Source organism: Camellia sinensis, chromosome 3 (genome assembly GCF_055761805.1).
Source record: "Camellia sinensis isolate YWXY chromosome 3, ASM5576180v1, whole genome shotgun sequence".
Taxonomy (NCBI): Eukaryota; Viridiplantae; Streptophyta; class Magnoliopsida; order Ericales; family Theaceae; genus Camellia; species Camellia sinensis.
In genome coordinates, this window is record NC_138963.1 from 1,973,042 (window position 1) to 1,991,971 (window position 18,930).

General features: G+C 36.7%; 1 protein-coding gene across 1 annotated transcript; it reads left to right on the forward strand.

Moving 5' to 3' along the window:
• The first annotated feature begins 8,438 nt into the window (after nt 1-8,438).
• On the forward strand, nt 8,439-14,291 carry LOC114264742 (ubiquitin-conjugating enzyme E2-17 kDa). The gene is made up of 5 exons (XM_028205438.2): nt 8,439-8,768; nt 8,978-9,084; nt 10,139-10,266; nt 13,450-13,554; nt 13,848-14,291. The coding sequence occupies exons 2-5, from the start codon at nt 9,015-9,017 to the stop codon at nt 13,989-13,991; spliced, it is 447 nt and encodes a 148-aa protein (XP_028061239.1). The 5' UTR covers nt 8,439-8,768; nt 8,978-9,014; the 3' UTR covers nt 13,992-14,291.
• Nucleotides 14,292-18,930: the final 4,639 nt, after the last annotated feature.

The following is an 18,930-nucleotide window of genomic DNA, read 5'->3' on the forward strand; positions in this document are numbered from 1 at the left end:
GCCAATTAGAGAGCCTCTTCGGCTCAGTCAATGCATCAGGCATATACTCCGAGAGGTGAGCAGGTAGACCAGAGGCCTATAGGGCGTGTGTATGGTGTTATCGTGCCAGATCTAGTACTAACGCCTTCTGTAGTGAGAGGTACCTTCTTGTTTTACAATTTAGTTGCTAATGTATTAATTGATACAGGTGCATCCTATTCATTTATCTCATCTGCATTTGCATCAATTTTGGGATTGGAGTTAGCACGGTTAGCATCTTCTATTTGTGTAGAGTCACCTATTGGTGGTGAGGTTATCTTGAAATAGGGGTGTTGAGGTTATGACATCAAGGTTTCCAGTCGCCGATTACCTTTTGCATTTGTATTTCTTGACATGTCTAGTTTTGATGTTATTTTGGTTATGGACTGGTTATTATCATACCGGGCTGTCATAGATTGCTACCGTTAGAGGGTTACTGTATATACCTCGAACGACGATTGTTTTTACTTCTTGGGAGACCGGGTGGATAGAGCCTTATCACTGGTATATGATCCGCATGGGCGGAGTGAACTTAGTTGCCTTCTTGCTAGCTTCTTGAGTGGGGAGTGTGATGAAGTCCGAGTGGAGTTGCCAAGGGTAGTTTGTGAATACCCGAATGTCTTCCTTGAGGATCTTATTAGTTTACCACCTCACCGAGAGATCGAGTTCTATATTGATTTAATGTCTGGCATGGCACCGGTTTCTATGGCACCGTATTGATTTGCACCTACTGAGTTGAATGAGTTGAAGATTCAATTCCAAGAATTATTAGATAAGGATTTTATTTGCCCTAGTACTTCGCCTTGGAGAGCACCAACTCTCTCTGCTAAAAAGAAAGATGGAGCATTGTGACTTTGTATTGATTACCAAAAGTTAAATAGGGTAACTATTAAAAACAAGTACCTAATGCCTCGTATAGATGATTTGTTTGATCAGTTGAAGGGATCTTGTTACTTTTCTAAGACAGACTTGAGATAAAGTTATCACCAGTTGAGAGTAAGGGATAAGGATATCCCGAAGATGGCATTCCATACACGGTATGACCATTATGAGTTCCTAGTGATGCCTTTTTGACTCACCAATACACCTGCTATATTTATGGATTTAATGAACCGGATCTTCCGTGAGTTCCTAGATCATTTTGTGGTCGTCTTTATAGATGACATTTTAATTTACTCACCCTCTAAGGAGGAGCACGAGGAACACTTGTGAGTGGTGCTTGAGTTTCTTAGAGCCCATAAGTTGTATGCTAAGTTTGGGAAATATGAATTCGGGCTAAAGGAAGTTAAGTTCTTAGGCCATGTGGTATCTGGGGAATGAGTGACTATAGATTCATCCAAGATAGAGGCGGTGTAAGATTGGGCACAACCTAAGAATGCTTTTGAGATCCCTGGTTTTCTGGGTTTAGCCGGGTATTATCAAAGATTTATGAAGGATTTATCTAGATTAGCTTTACCGTTAACTAGACTGACGAGGAAGAGAGTTAAATTTCTGTGGAGTGAGACTTGTGAGCAGTCATTTCAAGAGTTTAAGGATAAACTTACCACTGCTCTAGTCTTAATTATTTCGGAAAGGAGTTTGGGTTATTCAGTTTATTGTGATGTTTCACGGGAAGGTTTAAGTTTCGTTTTGATGCAAAAGGGAAAGGTAGTAGCCTATGACTCATGGCAGTTGAAAACGCATGAGAGAAACTACCCTACTCACGACCTAGAGTTAGCGGCGATGATCTTTGCCTTGAAAATTTGGAGACACTATCTATATGGTGAGAGATTTAAGGTGTTTTCCGATCCCAAAAGTCTGAAATATCTGTTTACACAGAAGGATTTGAATTTAAGGCGGAAAATGTGGATGGAGTTCATAGAGGATTATGATTTTGAGTTGTATTATCACCCAGGAAAGGCCAATGTTGTAGCTGACGCCTTGAGTAGGAAATCTATTAGTAGTGTAGCTAATATTACCATCCGAAAGTGGGAGATGTTGGGTGCTCTTGGGGAGTTTGACTTGTATCTTGGCAAGTCCGTTGAATCTGCAACTTTGTTTTCGGTAGTTCCACAACCTACACTTGTGAACCGAGTGATGGAGGCACAGAGGGGTGACCTTAAGGTAGAATCCCTCTGGGAGAAGATCCCTAGTGGGAAAGTGAATAGGGGCTTGAATGTGTATCCTGACCAGAATGTGAGATACCGAGACCATTTGTTTGTGCCGGAATCTTGCCGATAGGAAGTACACCAAGAATTTCACCATTCGCGCCTTGCGATGCATCTGGGAGGCATAAAGATGTATCATGACTTGAGTCACTAGTTTTGTTGGGGAGGTATGAAGAAAGATGTGGCCGTGTTTGTGTCGTGAAGGCCGAGCATCAAAGGCCAGCGGGTTTGTTACAACCCTTGCCTATAGCCGAGTGGAAGTGTGAGCATATCACGTTGGATTTTGTTGTGGGTCTCTGAGGACTCAACGGAGTAATGATGCCATTTGGGTAGTAGTTGATCGGTTAACCAAGTCTGCGCATTTTATACCTATACGTGTGAATGATTCAGTAAACTATCTTGTCGACCTGTATATTAGAGACAAAGTGAGGTTGCACGGAGTCCCTGTGACGATTGTTTTGAATAGAGATCCACATTTCACAGCTCGGTTGTGGCAGAGCTTGCTAAGTGCCTTGGGTACTAGATTGACCTTTAGTACTGGGTAACATCCTCAGACTGACAGACAGTCCGAGCGTACTATTAAAATCCTTGAGGATATGCTTCGAGATTGTGTCCTTGACTTCAAGGGTTTGTGGGAGAGGCACTTGCCCTTAGTGTTGGAGTTTGCCTATAACAATAGCTTCCAATCGAGTATTGGCATGGCATCATTTGAGGCCTTGTATGGTCGACCGTGTAGATCTCCAGTGTGTTGGGCCAAGGTAGGTGATGCACCTTTGTTGGGTCTAGAGTTGGTTCAGGAAACGACGGAGAAAGTGGCACTTATCCGTAAGAGGTTAATTACGGCTCAAAGTCGTCAGAAAAGCTATGCCGATTGTAAGAGGAGACCCTTGTCTTTTGAGGTGGGGGACCATGTGTTTTTGAAGATATCACCTACGCAGGGTTTGATGAGATTTGGAAAGAGTGGGAAGTTGTCTCCTTAAATTATTGGGTCTTTTGAGTTCCTTTAGCGGATCGGAGAGGTTGCTTACCGTTTAGCGTTACCGCCACAGTTTTCTGGAGTTCATGATGTGTTTCATATTAGCACGTTTCAGAAGTATGAGCCAGACCCATCACACGTATTGGCTTAGACTGACCTAGAGGTAGATGGGGATGCCTCGTATGAGGAGAGATCGGTGAGGGTCTTGGATACTCAAGACCAAGTCTTGCGAGGCAAGAAGATTCCCTTGGTTAAGGTATTGTGGAAACATCACGGGGTTGATGAAGCAACTTGGGAGCATGAATCAGAAGTCCGAGAGAAATATTCGGACTTATTTGTTGGCGTTTGAACATAAATGGAGGTTTCGATTATGTTAATGAAATATAAAAGCATTATATATGTTTTGAAACATGAGAACATTGTATATGTTGAATATCTTTTGAAAACACAAGCTTAATACGAACATTGTATATGTTGTTTAAGTTTTGGAAATGAGAATTTATCATAAACATTGAATATGTTTTAGAAATATGGAATATATATTGAAATCGGCTAAAACTACGGAAATGTATGTTGAGATGTATATTGAGACTTGTTCATTATATGATGAGATTGAATGACCGGTGGATGGGTCCTGGTATTGAAAATTGAATTGTAATCATTGTGGAAATTTGTTTAAAACATGGTTTTAAAATGTGATTTGTAATTTTGGGGACGAAAGTCTTTAAGGGGGGAGGTTATAGCAATCCCGATTTTGACTCGACTCTTGCGGTATCTCGAACTCGAGTTTAATGTTTTCATATTGTTATTTATCTCTTGCTTCCCTTGTGTCTCTTTAAAATTTGCTTTTGGGTTGTTATGGTTGCGTTTAGGCAGGTTGGTCGCTTGTTTTTCAAACCTTGTGTTGCCCAAAATTTTGGTCCTCCGTTCGAGCGGCACTTCCTACGCTCAAGCAGGCTTTATAAACTTTTAGAACTTTTGCTGGTCTGGAAAACTACTAGGAGAGTGATTTCTACGCTCGAACGATGTTTCTTACGCTTGAGTGGGCGGGCGCTCGAGCGGCCTTTTTTTGCGCTCAAGCGTTGGTCTGTTGTCTGCAAAATTTACGCTTGAGCATCACTTCTTGTGCTCGAGCGGCAAGCGTCTTGTTCATTGTGTCTTGGCGCTCAAGTGGCCTTTCTTGCACTCGAGCGAAACAACTTATTGTGTCTGATGCTCGAGCGTCAACTCTTACGCTCGAGCGGACTGTACGTATATCAGATTGCGAAAATGACTTTTTACATCACTTTTTCAGATCTTTTCCCCCTAAAACCTAAAGTTGGGACCTTCTCTCTCTAAAATACACTCTCTCTACATTTTCACCTAGTTCTAGTGATTTCTTCACCCTAATTCCTTTGATAAAAAGGTAGACCATCTCAAGATCTCCATTTTGATCCAATTAGAGTTGGATTTGGACATCCTTGAAGTTTCACTCTTGCTTGGTTCGTCTTCTCTCTTTGAGGTAGGGAATTTTCTACACTTTCATATGGTTTTTAGCTTGATTATTTGTTATTGTGTAACCATGGTAGGATTTGGGAGTGTTTGAACAAACCTAGGGTTTGGGTTTGAAATAAAATAAGAGGTTTTTGGTGGATGTGAAATAAGTGGGTATGGAGTTTGAATATGAGGTTATATTGTGTTTAAATAGTTAATTTTGACACTTGGGTTGATATATGGACAAGTGGAGTTTTTCCCTAAATTGGTCAAATTGTTATTTTGTACAAATAACTAAAATTGATAATAGCAGTGTGCAATTGGATGATTGTTGATGTAAATGGTGGAGTTGGACACGTGTTGTCTCTCACCTATGGAAATTTGAATAATTTATCTATTGAGAAGATTGTATATCTGTTTAGAAATATCTGTATTGGGCTATCAGTGGAGAATAACAATAATTGTTGTAGAAAATGCATGAAGATTAGGTAAATCAAAACTAATCTAATGTTGGTTGTCATTAAATATGACTATATTTTTAAATACATTGTATATGTATAATGTTTGGGAGGAGAAAGAGAATGTATTCCATTGTTTGGGAGGAGATAGGGGATGGACTTCATTGAAATTAAGTTGGCCAGAGTGTCCAAGGTGAAAGTCCCGGAATCGTATGTATATATAATTGCCAATCCCGCGGACGAAATTTTCATAAAATGGCAAATTTGAAGTGTTTGTGTGGTAGTGTATTGAATTGGAAAAATCACTAAGTTGTAGTCTCAGTTGAGTTGTTGAAAGATAATGAAATTGACTCATGAATTGAGAAGAATAAATGAACTTGAAATGAATTGAAGGAGACTGAATTGAAATATAAACTTTGGTGCTTTACGGTTATATAAAATGTGGATATTTTGTCACCAGCATTGCATATGCACATTGTACTTATATCTTTGTTAAATTTCATATACTTTGTTAGATTGTTCCTACTGGGCTTTGGCTCACCCTATTTGGCAAAACCATTTTCAGGTGTTGGTGACATGCCTTTGCCAAGGCAATAGCTTGGAAGGACTTTTGAGAGCAAAAGCTTCTTTATTTTGTTATATTCTTTTGTATAGCCAAGGGCTTAAATTGTATTAAGCTAGGCTCACTTTGTGTAACCAAGCAATGACTTGGAAAAATGTAAACCTATAGGGCAGATGACTATATGTTTAGTTTTAATTCTCCTAACATTACAACACATGCTGTAGATTCAGGATGAACATTTATGAATGTATATCGCATGTGTTAACTTTTGTAAATGAGCTCTGATAAATGAAAGCATATTATTTCTATTATCCCTTATTTTAAGGATTGGATTTACTGTAATATTTTGGGGGCGTTACACTTATCTTAGGCTCATAGTTTTATTCATGGTTTTGAAAACCAGACCGGACTAGCCGGTTCGACCAGTTGAACCGTCGACTAATCGGGGTTCTGGTCCGGATGTACCCCCTAAACCGTTCCAACCTAAAAATTGGCCTATTTAGAGAGAATCAGAAAAATCAGTGGTTGGACCGTCGAACCGAGTGACCCGGGGACAAGTCAAGCGAACCGGTTGGGTTAAAGAAATTAAAAATTTTGAATTTTTTAAAAATATTTTCTAATTATTTTTTTATTCTTTCTTTCTTTCTTATTATATATATATATAATATAAATTTTTTTTAATTATAAACTCTTTTTCAAGAGTCTCCTTTTGTAAGGAATCTCATTGAGAATTTGAAATTATTGTGAAAGTTTCTACCTATTTATAAGAAAAAAATTCTTCCAAAAAAACTCAAAAAATGTATGTGGGATTCAATCAAATTTATTGGAGGGAGACTTGAAATTTTGATAGCCCTCTAAAATTTTTGCTCTTCTTTCAATTAAATTATTTAAATTAAAATCATATGGAGGGAATATTAAACATTTGGTTTTCTCCTCCAAAATTAAAATTAATAATATTTTAAAATATATTTGTGACAACTATGTTTCGTATTATACTATTAAGTCGTAATTATGCTTGTGATTATATGCTTTATGTGATTTTGGATGCTAATCATTTGATTTTGTATGTTTTTTAATTCATATCTATTCATTATAGGAAAATCTGTTATGTCTTTGGTAATAAACTGAAATTGAGGGCCGTAGAGGTAACAAAAATCAAAATTGACTGTACCATTGCGATTAGCATAATTTTTAGAGCCTACTGTGAACTTTGATTAAAATTTGATTCAGACTAAATTAATTGGATTAAATCAATTAGAAATAAGTGAGATTAGTAAATCTTAAGCTTCCTTAATTAGCCTAAGTTAATTACAAGTATATATATGTGTTGAGATGTAATTAAACTCATTTTGGGTTCAAAAATATGCTGGGAAAGAGAACTTTAGAGAGAGAAAACTTGATTTTAGAGAGAGAAAATACTTGTAAGCTTGGAATTGCTTGCAAGATTGAAGGATTGTGAAGAACAACTCAAGTTCTTGCTAGGAGAGGTTATCAAAATTTTGGAGTCAACCAAATTGCCTCACGCATAAGGCTTTTGTTTTGATTTTCTTTTATTTACTTTTGATGGTTATGTAAGACTAGGTTTGTATATAAACCTTTGTTTTTGGTTTGCAAGTTTCTGAATGGTCCTAGACATGTATAATCTTTTTATGTTCTGTTGGATGTTAGTTATTATATAAGTGAAAAGTTTAATGTACAAGCTCATTGGACAATTTTTGTGTTTTTGCTTCCGTCTTTGGCTCCGTATATGTGAATATTAATTTGATTTCTGTCTGAGTCCGTTAGTAATCTCATGATTACTGGCTGATTATGATCCTATGATCCTAACCTATAGATATCATTATATTTTTTAGTCAAAAAATATTATTATATTTTTAGGAAAAATATTTAAGATAATTTAATATTTTCAAATTTTATTACTTATATTTTTATTTAAATATAATTTTAATATATTTATGACGTCACAATTCGATTCCAGTCTAACTCGACTGTTGAATCAGTGGCTTTTTTACCTGATCATTTTTTCAATTCATTCACCGGTTCAATTTTTAAAACATTGGTTTTATCTATCATAGTTGTAACTTAGTTTAGCTTCTTAGCTTAATTAGATTAGTCAATTATATTTCATTTGTCAATCAATGAAAGTTCAATTTTAATTTAGCTTATTTTTAGCACCTAACAAATTTAGTTAAAGTCCTCTTCATAAGGCAAGATCTGAATCAGTGACAGTTCCTCTTACTAACACATAGTCATTTCTCTGTGTTAGAAGTAAAAAATAATCAAACATTCCTACATCTTGAATTAGGTTCATATGTTCTGGTATGCTCGTATTCAATTCAATCAACAGGCTTATGTGTTTGCACTTGCAGGACTTTCTGAGTGGTAAGTGAGAATTTCTAAGAACAACTATTTTTTTTTTAATAATAACTCAAAAAATATAGAGTTGTACAAATTTTTTTTTTTTAAAATTTTTTATAGTTATAAGGCACATATAACACTTAGGTCTCGTTTGGCAAGTTAACATTTTAGTCAAAAAGTTACAAAAAAGTCAAAAAGCCTATAACTTATACTATAAAGTCAAAGATTCTATTTTCTCTACTTTTTGCATATCTTTTTTGTAAAAAATTAAAAAGTCACCCCAAACAGACTAATTTTTTTAACTTATATTTTAATTAAAAAAATAAAAAATTATTAAAATAATTTATTCCCAAACTAAACCAGTTTTTCCTAAAGTAAAATTATGTGGCCTTTTATGTAATTTCAAGAACTGTAAAATAATAGGTGGAAGGTGGGCGTATAGAGCAATTACAGGTGCATATAGAAGCACTCCAATTAACTAATGGCAACTTGGGGATTAGTTCTCTCTTCCCAAATCCCAAATCGGTGCAAAAATCAGGAGCGCGACCCACCCCAGAGGAAAAAGTGGTTTAGGGTGGGGAAGAGGAAAGAGGAGAGGCGAGGACAGGAAAGGGGAGGGTGGCTTCTCATTAACCCTCTCTCAGAAAGAAGAGATTCAGAGATAGACCTCTCTCTCTCTCTCTCTCTCTGTGTTTGCAGTAGTATTAGCAGGTGAAAAGAGGCCTGGGGTTGTGGATTTGCTTCAAAGCCGTCTCCTTTTTTGCATTTCGAGCTTGGTAAATTCTTTCATCTCTCCCAAGTCCTCTCATTTTCCATCATATGATGATCCAGTCTTGATTCTAATGCCTGTGTCTGATGTGTTTTTAGGGATTCACTGAGTAGGTTTATTGTTTATATGCATATCTATATGTATTTTTGGTTTCTATTTGTTATGTTAATTTGTTCTTGAGATGTTTTTTTTTTTTTTTCCTTTCTTTTCTTTCAGTTCTGCAGGGTATTAAGGTTTTTCTGTTGAAAGCAACATGGCATCAAAGCGTATCCTGAAGGAACTGAAGGATTTGCAGAAGGATCCTCCGACTTCTTGCAGTGCAGGTACCATATCTAGCTCCATTTTTCTCTCTCTTATACATATGGTGTTTGCAGCAAAATAGATTCTGAAAATGATGGTGGAGAAAACCCATTTGTTTTTCCACTCAAGCAAAAAAGGCTTTGGGAATTGATTCATAAGATTCTACACTATAGTTAGAAAATGATGAATAGCAGAAGTTACTGTATGATTTATGCTACTAAATTTTAATGATAGGCAGTTCCATTCAACTACATGGGCACATTTGTTCTTTTTCATCTTAAGTTAAAAACAAATGGAAATAAAATATTATGACTTTTGCTTTTTCACTTAATAACACACCCAAATCTTATTGCTTCTGTCCCCTTGCAATGCACCAAATTTGGGGATGTCCACCGGATAGTCACTTAATTTCCATGAAGCATTAGTAAACAAATGTTACTCTTATATTCTATGAAGTAGTTAAATCAAGTTGCTTCATTCTGGTACTCTGTTTATATTTTCTTGGAAATTTGAATTGTGTGATTCATTTTTTTGCTTTTGGGGAGAAAGGGGGGTAGGGTTAAAGATAGTCACGTTGCTCTTGAAAGAGTCTGTGTCGGTGGTAGCTTAAAACAATTAATGTATTATTCTTTGAGGCACTGTCTGCAATGTCAAATTCTGACTTTAGCAGAGCCTATTCCAAGCCTGAGTCAAGGGGCATGGTTGTGGAATGAAAATGGGGCCAACATAAAACACATAACTTCATCTCTTGAATGTACTTCCTGGTGATAGATATTATTCCCATTTGATTCTCTTTCTGTTTGGTGATGTGATGGCAAGCCAAATTATAGAACTTCTAGCTTTTGTCCACACAAATTTTTCTGTCAAATTGTTGCCCCACCGTGTTATATGTTCCTTCTAAATGTGGAAATTAATATTCAGTAATGATAATTGATAGTTATATTTTCTCCCTTTGCTCCTTCCCCGGTGGATTAAGTATGGCCTTTCTACTTCATGTATGTGATGATGGTTACATGGCCATTTCTCATTCATAATATATTGTTTATTAACTTTTGGATGCTTGTTTGTTTGTAACAGGCCCTGTAGCTGAAGACATGTTCCATTGGCAAGCAACTATAATGGGACCTCCTGATAGCCCATATGCTGGAGGTGTATTTTTGGTTACTATTCACTTCCCTCCTGATTATCCTTTTAAGCCCCCAAAGGTATCTTTTTTTGCATGTATATATACTTGTCAATGCCATATTTGGTGGTTTCTTTGCCAACCTTGCATGTTTTGATATTTGACATTTTGTGGAGATCTAGTAGAGCAAGGCAAAGTATTTATGTAAAAAGTCATCTGGTTTGATATTTTTTGCTATGTCTTCTATGTGTTTTTGAAGGCCAAGAATCATTTGTCTTTCAAAAGCTAATAGTTACAGAATAGCAGTGATTTCATGCTTATTTGTCCATTTTTCAGGGTCTCAAAGGGGCGTGAAAATACTTAAGAAGCACGGATACGTGACACGACACGAATACGACACTGACACGCAGGCACAACAATTTTAAAAAAATGCCAGACACGACACGTATATATGAACATATCATTCTAAAATAATAAATAAATACAATATAACACTAACTTCTATAAATTGACATTATTTTTCTTTGGTCATTTTATTCTAAGCTATTTTGTTCACACCTACAATTAATTTCATGTGTGTCTAGTCAATGGACATGCATGTCCTCCAAGTGTCTAAAGAGTGTCCGAGTCTAAAATCTTTTTAAAAAAATTAGGACACGTTTGGATGAGTGTCGGACACGTGTCGGGAGAGTGTCCGATGAGTGTCGGTGTCCGACACGGGCACGGACACGACACGACACAGATACACCACATTTTTAGAAGTGTTCGTGCTTCTTAGAAAATACATAAGAATTCTTGAATGGAAATGGAAAAGAGATGTGATTCCAGTTTCTTCGGAAATGGTAAGATCTTTGCCGCAAGAAGAGGGGTTTGATCCGTATCATCTTGACGTGGTTTTGCGGATTTCATGCTTGCTTCTGGATGTTGGCTAGAATTTGATAAAACCATTTTTATGTTGGGATGGATCATTGATTTTATATCCAAGTGATGAAGGTGAGTGTGTGAAGCATGTGGTTGGTGGAGTTTATGACGGGATTTAATTTTCTTGAGATGGTAGTGGTCATGTATTAGTATTGGATGCAAAATATTTTATAAATGGGATATGATGATTTTCATGTTATAAAGCAGCATGGATTGTAGGTACTTGTTAACAGATTGTATTACCGTCTTTTGTGGGTCGAAGTATAGGGGATTTTATTATGTTTGTTGCAGTGTTATTAAAGACGATAGGTGCACTGAAGTGCTAAGATTTCCAAGGGCCTAGGTGCAAGTTTCATTGACGTGAGACTAGTGTGTGACGATAAAAAATAGATAATTTATAATATAAGCAAATAATTTAAAGGTTCTACATAAGCAAAATGAAATATTAAATATTTTAGAAAATAAATACTAACAAACACCAATATTTTATTATAGGCAAATAATGCAAGGTTTACATAAACACCAGCATATAATTCATAAATCATAAACAATTGAAAATAGCAATGAAGTCGAAGTGTTGAACAAGATAAGCAAAGAAAATGAGGACACGAAGGAGATGAAGAATAAGTAGAATGACAGCTCTTAGTCTAGTTGAAGAGAAAGTTCTATCTAGCCAATATCTGTATAATTAGGGCTCAAAAAGTGTAAAGTTGCAATGCATGTTTAGGGATTTAATCCTCTATAGATGCATGTAAACAAAAAAAGAAAAAGAAAGGAGATCAAGTGAATTCAAGGGCTGTAATTGTAATAAACCAACATTTTAAAAGAAATACACGAGTCATGCACCTTGAACCTACGGCTAAAGCACACGTTTTATTCCCTTTATGGGACTTGTTTTATATAGCATAGCTTGAGATGTTTCAAAGTGCACTGACTGTGCCTTGATGAGCCTTGGGCCTGGATGTCTGCCTAGAAAGAACTAGTTTGGAAGAACCATGTCACAAAAAGACAAAACAACATTATGATCAATATATGATCTCTCTCTCTCTCTCTCTCTCTTTCTAGATGAACATCTTTTTTTTTTTTTTTTTTTTTTGGGGGGGGGGGGGGGGCGTTGAACAATAATTTTATATGTTCAATAGAATCTTTTGTCTTGGACTATTGAAAGGTATAATCCACAGTTCAATGTGACTTCATGTTCTTTATTTTTTTACAAAACTCAGGGCATGGTTGAATAAATATGACCTTTTGTCAAACGTGCTGCTTTTAAATTTTCAAATGGCTACTCTACCTTCTCATTTTTAAACGGTAAATCTTTGCAATGTTTCTACTCAATAGCCAGTTCAAAAAGTATCTTTTCACATGGAATAGCAACTGTGGAATCTGGTATCCTTTCATGCCAAGCCATCTGCCTTCATTGTATGATTACTTTTCCATGTAAGGAGCTTCTTCTTCTTTTTTTTAGTTCCCCCCCACCCCATCTCTGAATCATACATATAGACAAATAAGAAAAAAAAATCCTGTTTTTTGTTTCTATGCTATCAATTATTATTTTCCCTTTTCAAATAAATATCTATATGCTTCATTGAATGGATAGTACATTTACTTTGCCCTTGTCACCACAACTAGGTTCCTGTGAACGTTAAAGTAGAAGGAAGTATATGTTAGCAATAGGAGTGAAAGTGTTTTAAAGACTGAAAAAAAGATATCAGTTTGGAAGCTGGATTTTTTTTGGCTTTCTAAGCTAAAAAAGCCCAAAAAAGTCAATTATGTTTGGTTGACCAATAAGCCAGCTTTTTGAGTTTTCTGGGATTTTCACCTCGATTGTCACAGAAGTTTATTTTAATGGGTTTTCTGGATATCAAAATGAGACACTAACAAATTTTACTTATGTGAGTAGGTTTAAGATATAGTCATTTTCTCAATGGAAAGCCAAAAGGCCAATTGTGTTAGCAACTGTGTTGGGTTTTTTAGCTTTGGTATTTCTCAATTTTTTGAATTTTTTTTATGAGCCAAAAAGCTGGCTTCTTAAGACGGCGCCAAACATTAGGTAACGTGTGAGACATCATCCTTCTTGTGTATGTATGTTCATTACATGTGATACAACATTCTTTGAGTTAATTTTCTTTTTCCACTAATGGTATTGGCAGTCCATTTTATGCGAATAAAGAATAAAGTATGAAAAAGCAATCATGCATGTTTTTGCTAAGGTGGAGTATTAAATATGAGGCATCAGTTGTAACCGGCGAAGCAAAATGATTCTATTGAACTTGCAAAATATGTTATTTTGGAGTGTTTGTTCAATATCTATTTGTTTAAGAAGGTTAACCATATTTTTCTCCAGGTTGCATTTAAGACTAAGGTCTTCCACCCGAACATCAATAGCAATGGAAGCATCTGTCTGGATATTCTTAAAGAGCAGTGGAGCCCTGCACTTACCATCTCTAAGGTTTGAATTTTTCTTCTCCCGTATGTTGATCTCCAAGAATATATTTAAATACATGGTTTCCATATCAGAATCAGCATAATTCTTATATCCATTTGCTTGTTACCAGTCTTAGGATCACTAAGTATCTGCAGTACTGGCAAATAGCTCATATTGTGCAGAAAAAATTCAGATACAAGAAATATCACAATGCTACTCTCTCTCTCTCTCTCTCTCTCTCTCTCTCTCTCTCTCTCTCTCTCTCTCTCTACTTCGGGTAGATTGTGGATTACTGATATTACTTGCCTTTGAATCAGGTCTTGCTCTCTATTTGCTCGTTGCTGACTGATCCAAATCCCGATGATCCCCTTGTACCAGAGATTGCCCACATGTACAAGACTGACCGAGCCAAGTATGAGACCACTGCCCGCAGCTGGACACAGAAGTATGCCATGGGATGACAATCAAATATCCCTCTCAAATAGTCTGGATTTCTTGAAACATGTATAAACCTGTTACTCCCAGTGAAGCAAAAAACCAGTTCGATTAGATGGATTGTTTGCTCTTTGCTCGGTGTCATTTTATTTTTGAGTACTAAAAAGTAGGGGGAATGGAAAGGATAAAGTAGGACTGTTTTGGTAGCGTTTGTGTGTAACATGTTTCTTTGCCTGAAGCTTGAATCTTGTGTGTGGGGTAAAATTAGAATTACTCATGCTTGGAAGTTGTTTTTGATCTATTTTACTAGAATTAAATTATGGTAATGAACGGTGTTTATGCTTTGGAATGAACTCGTGATTATGTCTAGACTCCAGCTAAGATGAAAAAACTGTTCGCTGTTCTCTGTTAAACTTTTGCTGACCCGCCTTGTGTTGGGTTGTGGAGGCACTGCTCTAAAGCACTCTTGTTTTAGGAGATTGCTAAATTGACAACTTTAGGGATTATATCCAGAGTATATTCTCTCATAAAATGGGCCTATTTATCTACAGTTGCCCAAATAAAGAACAGGGATTGTATCTACAGTTCCCAACTGCTTTTGACCACCTTCTGGTTGATAGGCAACAAGCTTCGGTTATGGACCAGTCATTGCATATTCCTCTGGCTGCTTTTTGATGGCCCTTCCGTCACAATGTGACCTTCGACAACTCTCCCAATACCTTCTAGCGGCTGCCTCTCTAGCCACCCCCATTTTCGTCAACTTATCTAATATTTTTCTTTATTTTTGTTTTCAAAATATTTTATGTATCAAATCAGATTTTTTTTGACGAAATAAAAATAAAAATTGAGAACTTTGTTTTTGGCTTTCTGTAAACAGCGAGCATGAAATTGACAAAATTATCAAATGAACACCTCTGATTTTACTATCTTAAGTTTGGGTTTTGAAGTCCTTGCATGCATGTAAGTTTTGGGCATGTTCATAGTTTCAGAATTCATGAGGTTGTTGATCATCTTTTGCATGTTTTGAGAAAATCAAGAACATAGTTTGAAGGTCTTCCATGCAAGAGTTTTTGAGTTCAAATTGGTAAATTCATGAGCTTTGAGCAAAAGAATTTGTAAACAACCAAGTGTTCATGTTTTAAAAAGGTTTTCGACCATTAAAAACAAGCCATGCATGAGTATAGCCATGGAAATCACATTTTTAAGCTCAAGCTCTGTTTTGAAAAATTCAGAATTTTACAGTCCGCTCGAGCGAGGAAACCTGCGCTCGAGTGGAGAATGCGAGCTCTCAGTATTTTTTTTTAGACATGAGCTCTCTGCTCGAGCGACCACTTGGACGCTCGAGCGAACCCTTTGCTTGTTGTCGATCCGCTCGAGCGTGTGAGTTGTAGCTTGAGCGTGGATTACAACCAACCAGTACTTTTTTCCAAGATTGCAGGTCGCTCGAGCGAAGGAAGTCACGCTCGAGCGACCCCTCTCATTTTGCATGTCCGCTCGAGCGAGGAAAGCTACGCTCGAGCGGGGACCTCATTTTCAGAAATTTTGCATAAGTATCCCAATGCATGTTTTGGCATCCTCATTGCATCTTAGGCATCCCTAAGCCTTACTTAAGCCATAGTAATGAGGTTATGGATTAGAAACACACTAAGAAATGAATGTGCTAAGTTAAGGGATTGCAAGTAGGTGTGTTTTAAGCAATGAGCTAAGAATTAACAAGAACCAACGTAATGTAAGCTAAGCCGTGTTGGCCAAGTACTTGTGTAATGATAAGATCTGTTAGTGTTATGTGCCTTTGTGTTTGTAGGTCAACGTCCAAGGATTGATTGACGGCTTATTGGAACCACTGTGAGTAACGTTATTGTAAAGATACGTTCATATGAATTACGTTCCAAATAAAATATGATAAGTTCTGATTTCTGAAATGATATATATTTTCGTGAACGAATATTCCAAGTTTGAAATCTATTATGGCATCGATAGATAGTCCCAAGTCATGGGGGACGACATGAAAATGCGGGTCCATGACATACAAGTAATTACGACATCTCGTTAGCCACTTCATTGTGGTGATATGTGTTTAATCGGTATCCGGAACCGATTACTCTAGTCGGAAGACGTTCTCTGATGTGTTCTATGGGATGTACCATTATTATGTTCTGATATGAGAATGTTTATGCTCTGGTCTGTTTTCTGCTTATGATATATTCGGATTTCGTTCACTAACCCCTTTACCTTAATGTTATTCATTGGGCTTTAACTCATTGTGTGTATATATATGTATAGGTAAGCATTCTGGAGCCCGAGCCTGAAGGCTTTTGTCTGGATCTGTGTTCTGTTGTCAACCAACCATTGTGCCTCACATGGAGGTTACCGAAGCATCCTGTGTTTAAGTTCTGTGGTTTCTGTTTATTTAAGACTTGATTTGATGTCGTTGGCTGTACTTAAAATACTATAATGTGTGTGGGTATAATGTATGGTTGACTTTTGATTATGTATATAAAGTTTTTAAATATTCCGTTTCATATAAGTCAGCACAGCTCATTGGACAACTATATTTATGTATTCGCTTCCACTAACCCCTTAATTTTGTTAATCTGTTCAGAGGCCTTCGGTAATCTGAAGATTACTGGCCGGTTATGATGCTAAACCTATAGGGGCAGGTTTGGGTCGTGACAGAGTGGTATCAGAGCACGAGTTATACCGCACACACGTATCTATATGAGCTATAAGATGTCCTAGAAATAAAATAGGGACATTGCATTACCATGTTTAAGTGTATGAACTATTATGAACACGTCCTTATTGAAAATACATTGAAATGAAATGTGAGAATAGTGAGAACTTTTCTTATGTTAATAAGCACCCTGTTTGTGTGTAGCCAATGGAAATGACAAGGAATATAGACGAATTTGAATCTTCTGACGCTAGAATTAGCCGGTTAGAAAGAATGGTTGGAGCCTTAATCGAAAATCTGAAACAACAGCAACAAGGGCAAATACATGTACCTGAACCAGCTAATTATGATATGATGACACTGACACAAAAATATAATAAGATGAAACCACCAGAATTTCAGGGGGGTATTGAACCGTTGAAAACTGAGGCTTGGGTCTTAGAAACTGAGAAAATATTGGAGGCATTTCCATGTACTGAGGCACAAAAAGTTTTGTTGGCAACATTCACGCTCAAAGAATAAGTTAGGAGATGGTGGATGTTAGTACGAACTGATAATGAAGGTGTGACATGGGAGAGTTTTAAAGAAATTTTCTTCGAAAAATATTTTTCCCAATGCATCCAGGATAGGAAGGTATCCGAATTTGAACAACTAAAACAAGGAAAAATGACTGTGGCTGAATATGAAACAAAATTTACTGAGTTAGCCCGTTATGCACCCTACATGATAGACACTGACTACAAAAATGCTAGAAAATTTGAAGGTGGGCTTGACTTAGATGTGTTTGATCGAGTTGGCGTCTTAAAATTGCCAAAATATGTGGATGTTCTTGATAGGGCCTTAATGTCCGAGGCAAACATAGCAGCCTTGAAAATATCAAAATCAACATCATCAACTAAATCAGAAAGAGTGAAACAGAAGAAACAGAAGGTTGAAATGACTAGTAATTCGATAATTTCTGCGAATGAAAAATCTAGGGCGAAAACTGTGAATAAAGAAAGTCGGGGAAGCAATGTGAACAATGGTATACCTATTTGTAAAGAATGTGGGAAACAACATTGGGGCAATTGTCGCCGCCTATCAGGGGCTTGTTTTAGATGTGGTCAGAGAGGGCACTTGGCTAAATTTTGCCCGCGAACTCATCCGAACAACACTAGGCCTAATGCTAGTACGACTGGTTCTGTTCCTACCCCTAGTTCCAGAAAATGCTCGGAACACTGAAACAACTGATGCAGGTATTACCTTAACTATGTGCAATTGTTTATATGGGAATTTGTGTGGAAGTGTACATTCCTTAACTTGATATAGATTGTGGACATGTTAATTGAACCAATTGAATTATTAGAATTATGAACCCCTAGTTATTGACTGCCTCGAAAACTTGCTAATTTTATGTGAGATGCCCGAAGCCCTATAACAAATTACTTGAGCTTTGGGAATTGTTGAGACTTATGGACAACGAGAACTTGCTGGGTTAAATCCTTGTACCGTATTGCAAAATTTAATGTGAACTGTTAGGTACAACCTTTTGAACTATGCTAGAACTATTGAACATGGGAGCACATCATGATTGACTATAATTTGAGAAAATCTGTATGACCGTGACTTGAACTGAACCGTTATATATTGACTGACATCATTGAATGATTAGACCCATGAACTCGAATTATATACGTGAACCGCTTGTGTGTGGAACTTCTGAAATTGAGAACCTATGTCAGTTTGGAAGAATGAACTTTTGCTTATGAAATTGCGAATGAATGTCTAAATGATCATTGATTCTAGACTCGTGTCTGCATATATATGTCCTTGCTTGTACACTTTGAGACCTACTGCCTGATGTGAACTATGTGTGACGCTTTAGACCCTTTTGTTTAACAACTACCTATGCTATGGAGAATGTTTGGACTTATGTATATGTATACCTATGCTTGTGGATGTTATTAGACTTTGAACATACACATACATGACTGTACCTTTGCTCAGAATGATTGTTATGCTATTTGTTTTGATAACTTGACTGTTAGGACTATGACTTCGGGATTGAATGACTAAGTAAGGACCCCATGTGATAACCTCTAAACTGTGAACTGTGATTGTTAAAAATTTGATAGGACTGTTTGACTCTACTAGTGAGCCTATACTTTGGCGACTGTATGATTGATTTGAAACTTCTGTATAACAATTTGCTATTGTATACCACCGAGAAACTTTATGTGATACGCCGTTGTGTACCTTATGCCTACATGAAAGACTCATTTGGGAAATTGCTATATTGACTGTAATGCTTA

What these genes read in the sequence shown, in the direction of transcription:
- LOC114264742 (XM_028205438.2), top strand. Translation starts at nt 9,015, where the DNA reads ATGGCATCAAAGCGTATCCTGAAGGAACTGAAGGATTTGCAGAAGGAT. An exon ending in ATCCTTTTAAGCCCCCAAAG is followed by an intron (nt 10,267 to 13,449) that starts GTATCTTTTTTT and finishes ATTTTTCTCCAG; the next exon opens with GTTGCATTTAAGACTAAGGT. An exon ending in CTGCACTTACCATCTCTAAG is followed by an intron (nt 13,555 to 13,847) that starts GTTTGAATTTTT and finishes CCTTTGAATCAG; the next exon opens with GTCTTGCTCTCTATTTGCTC.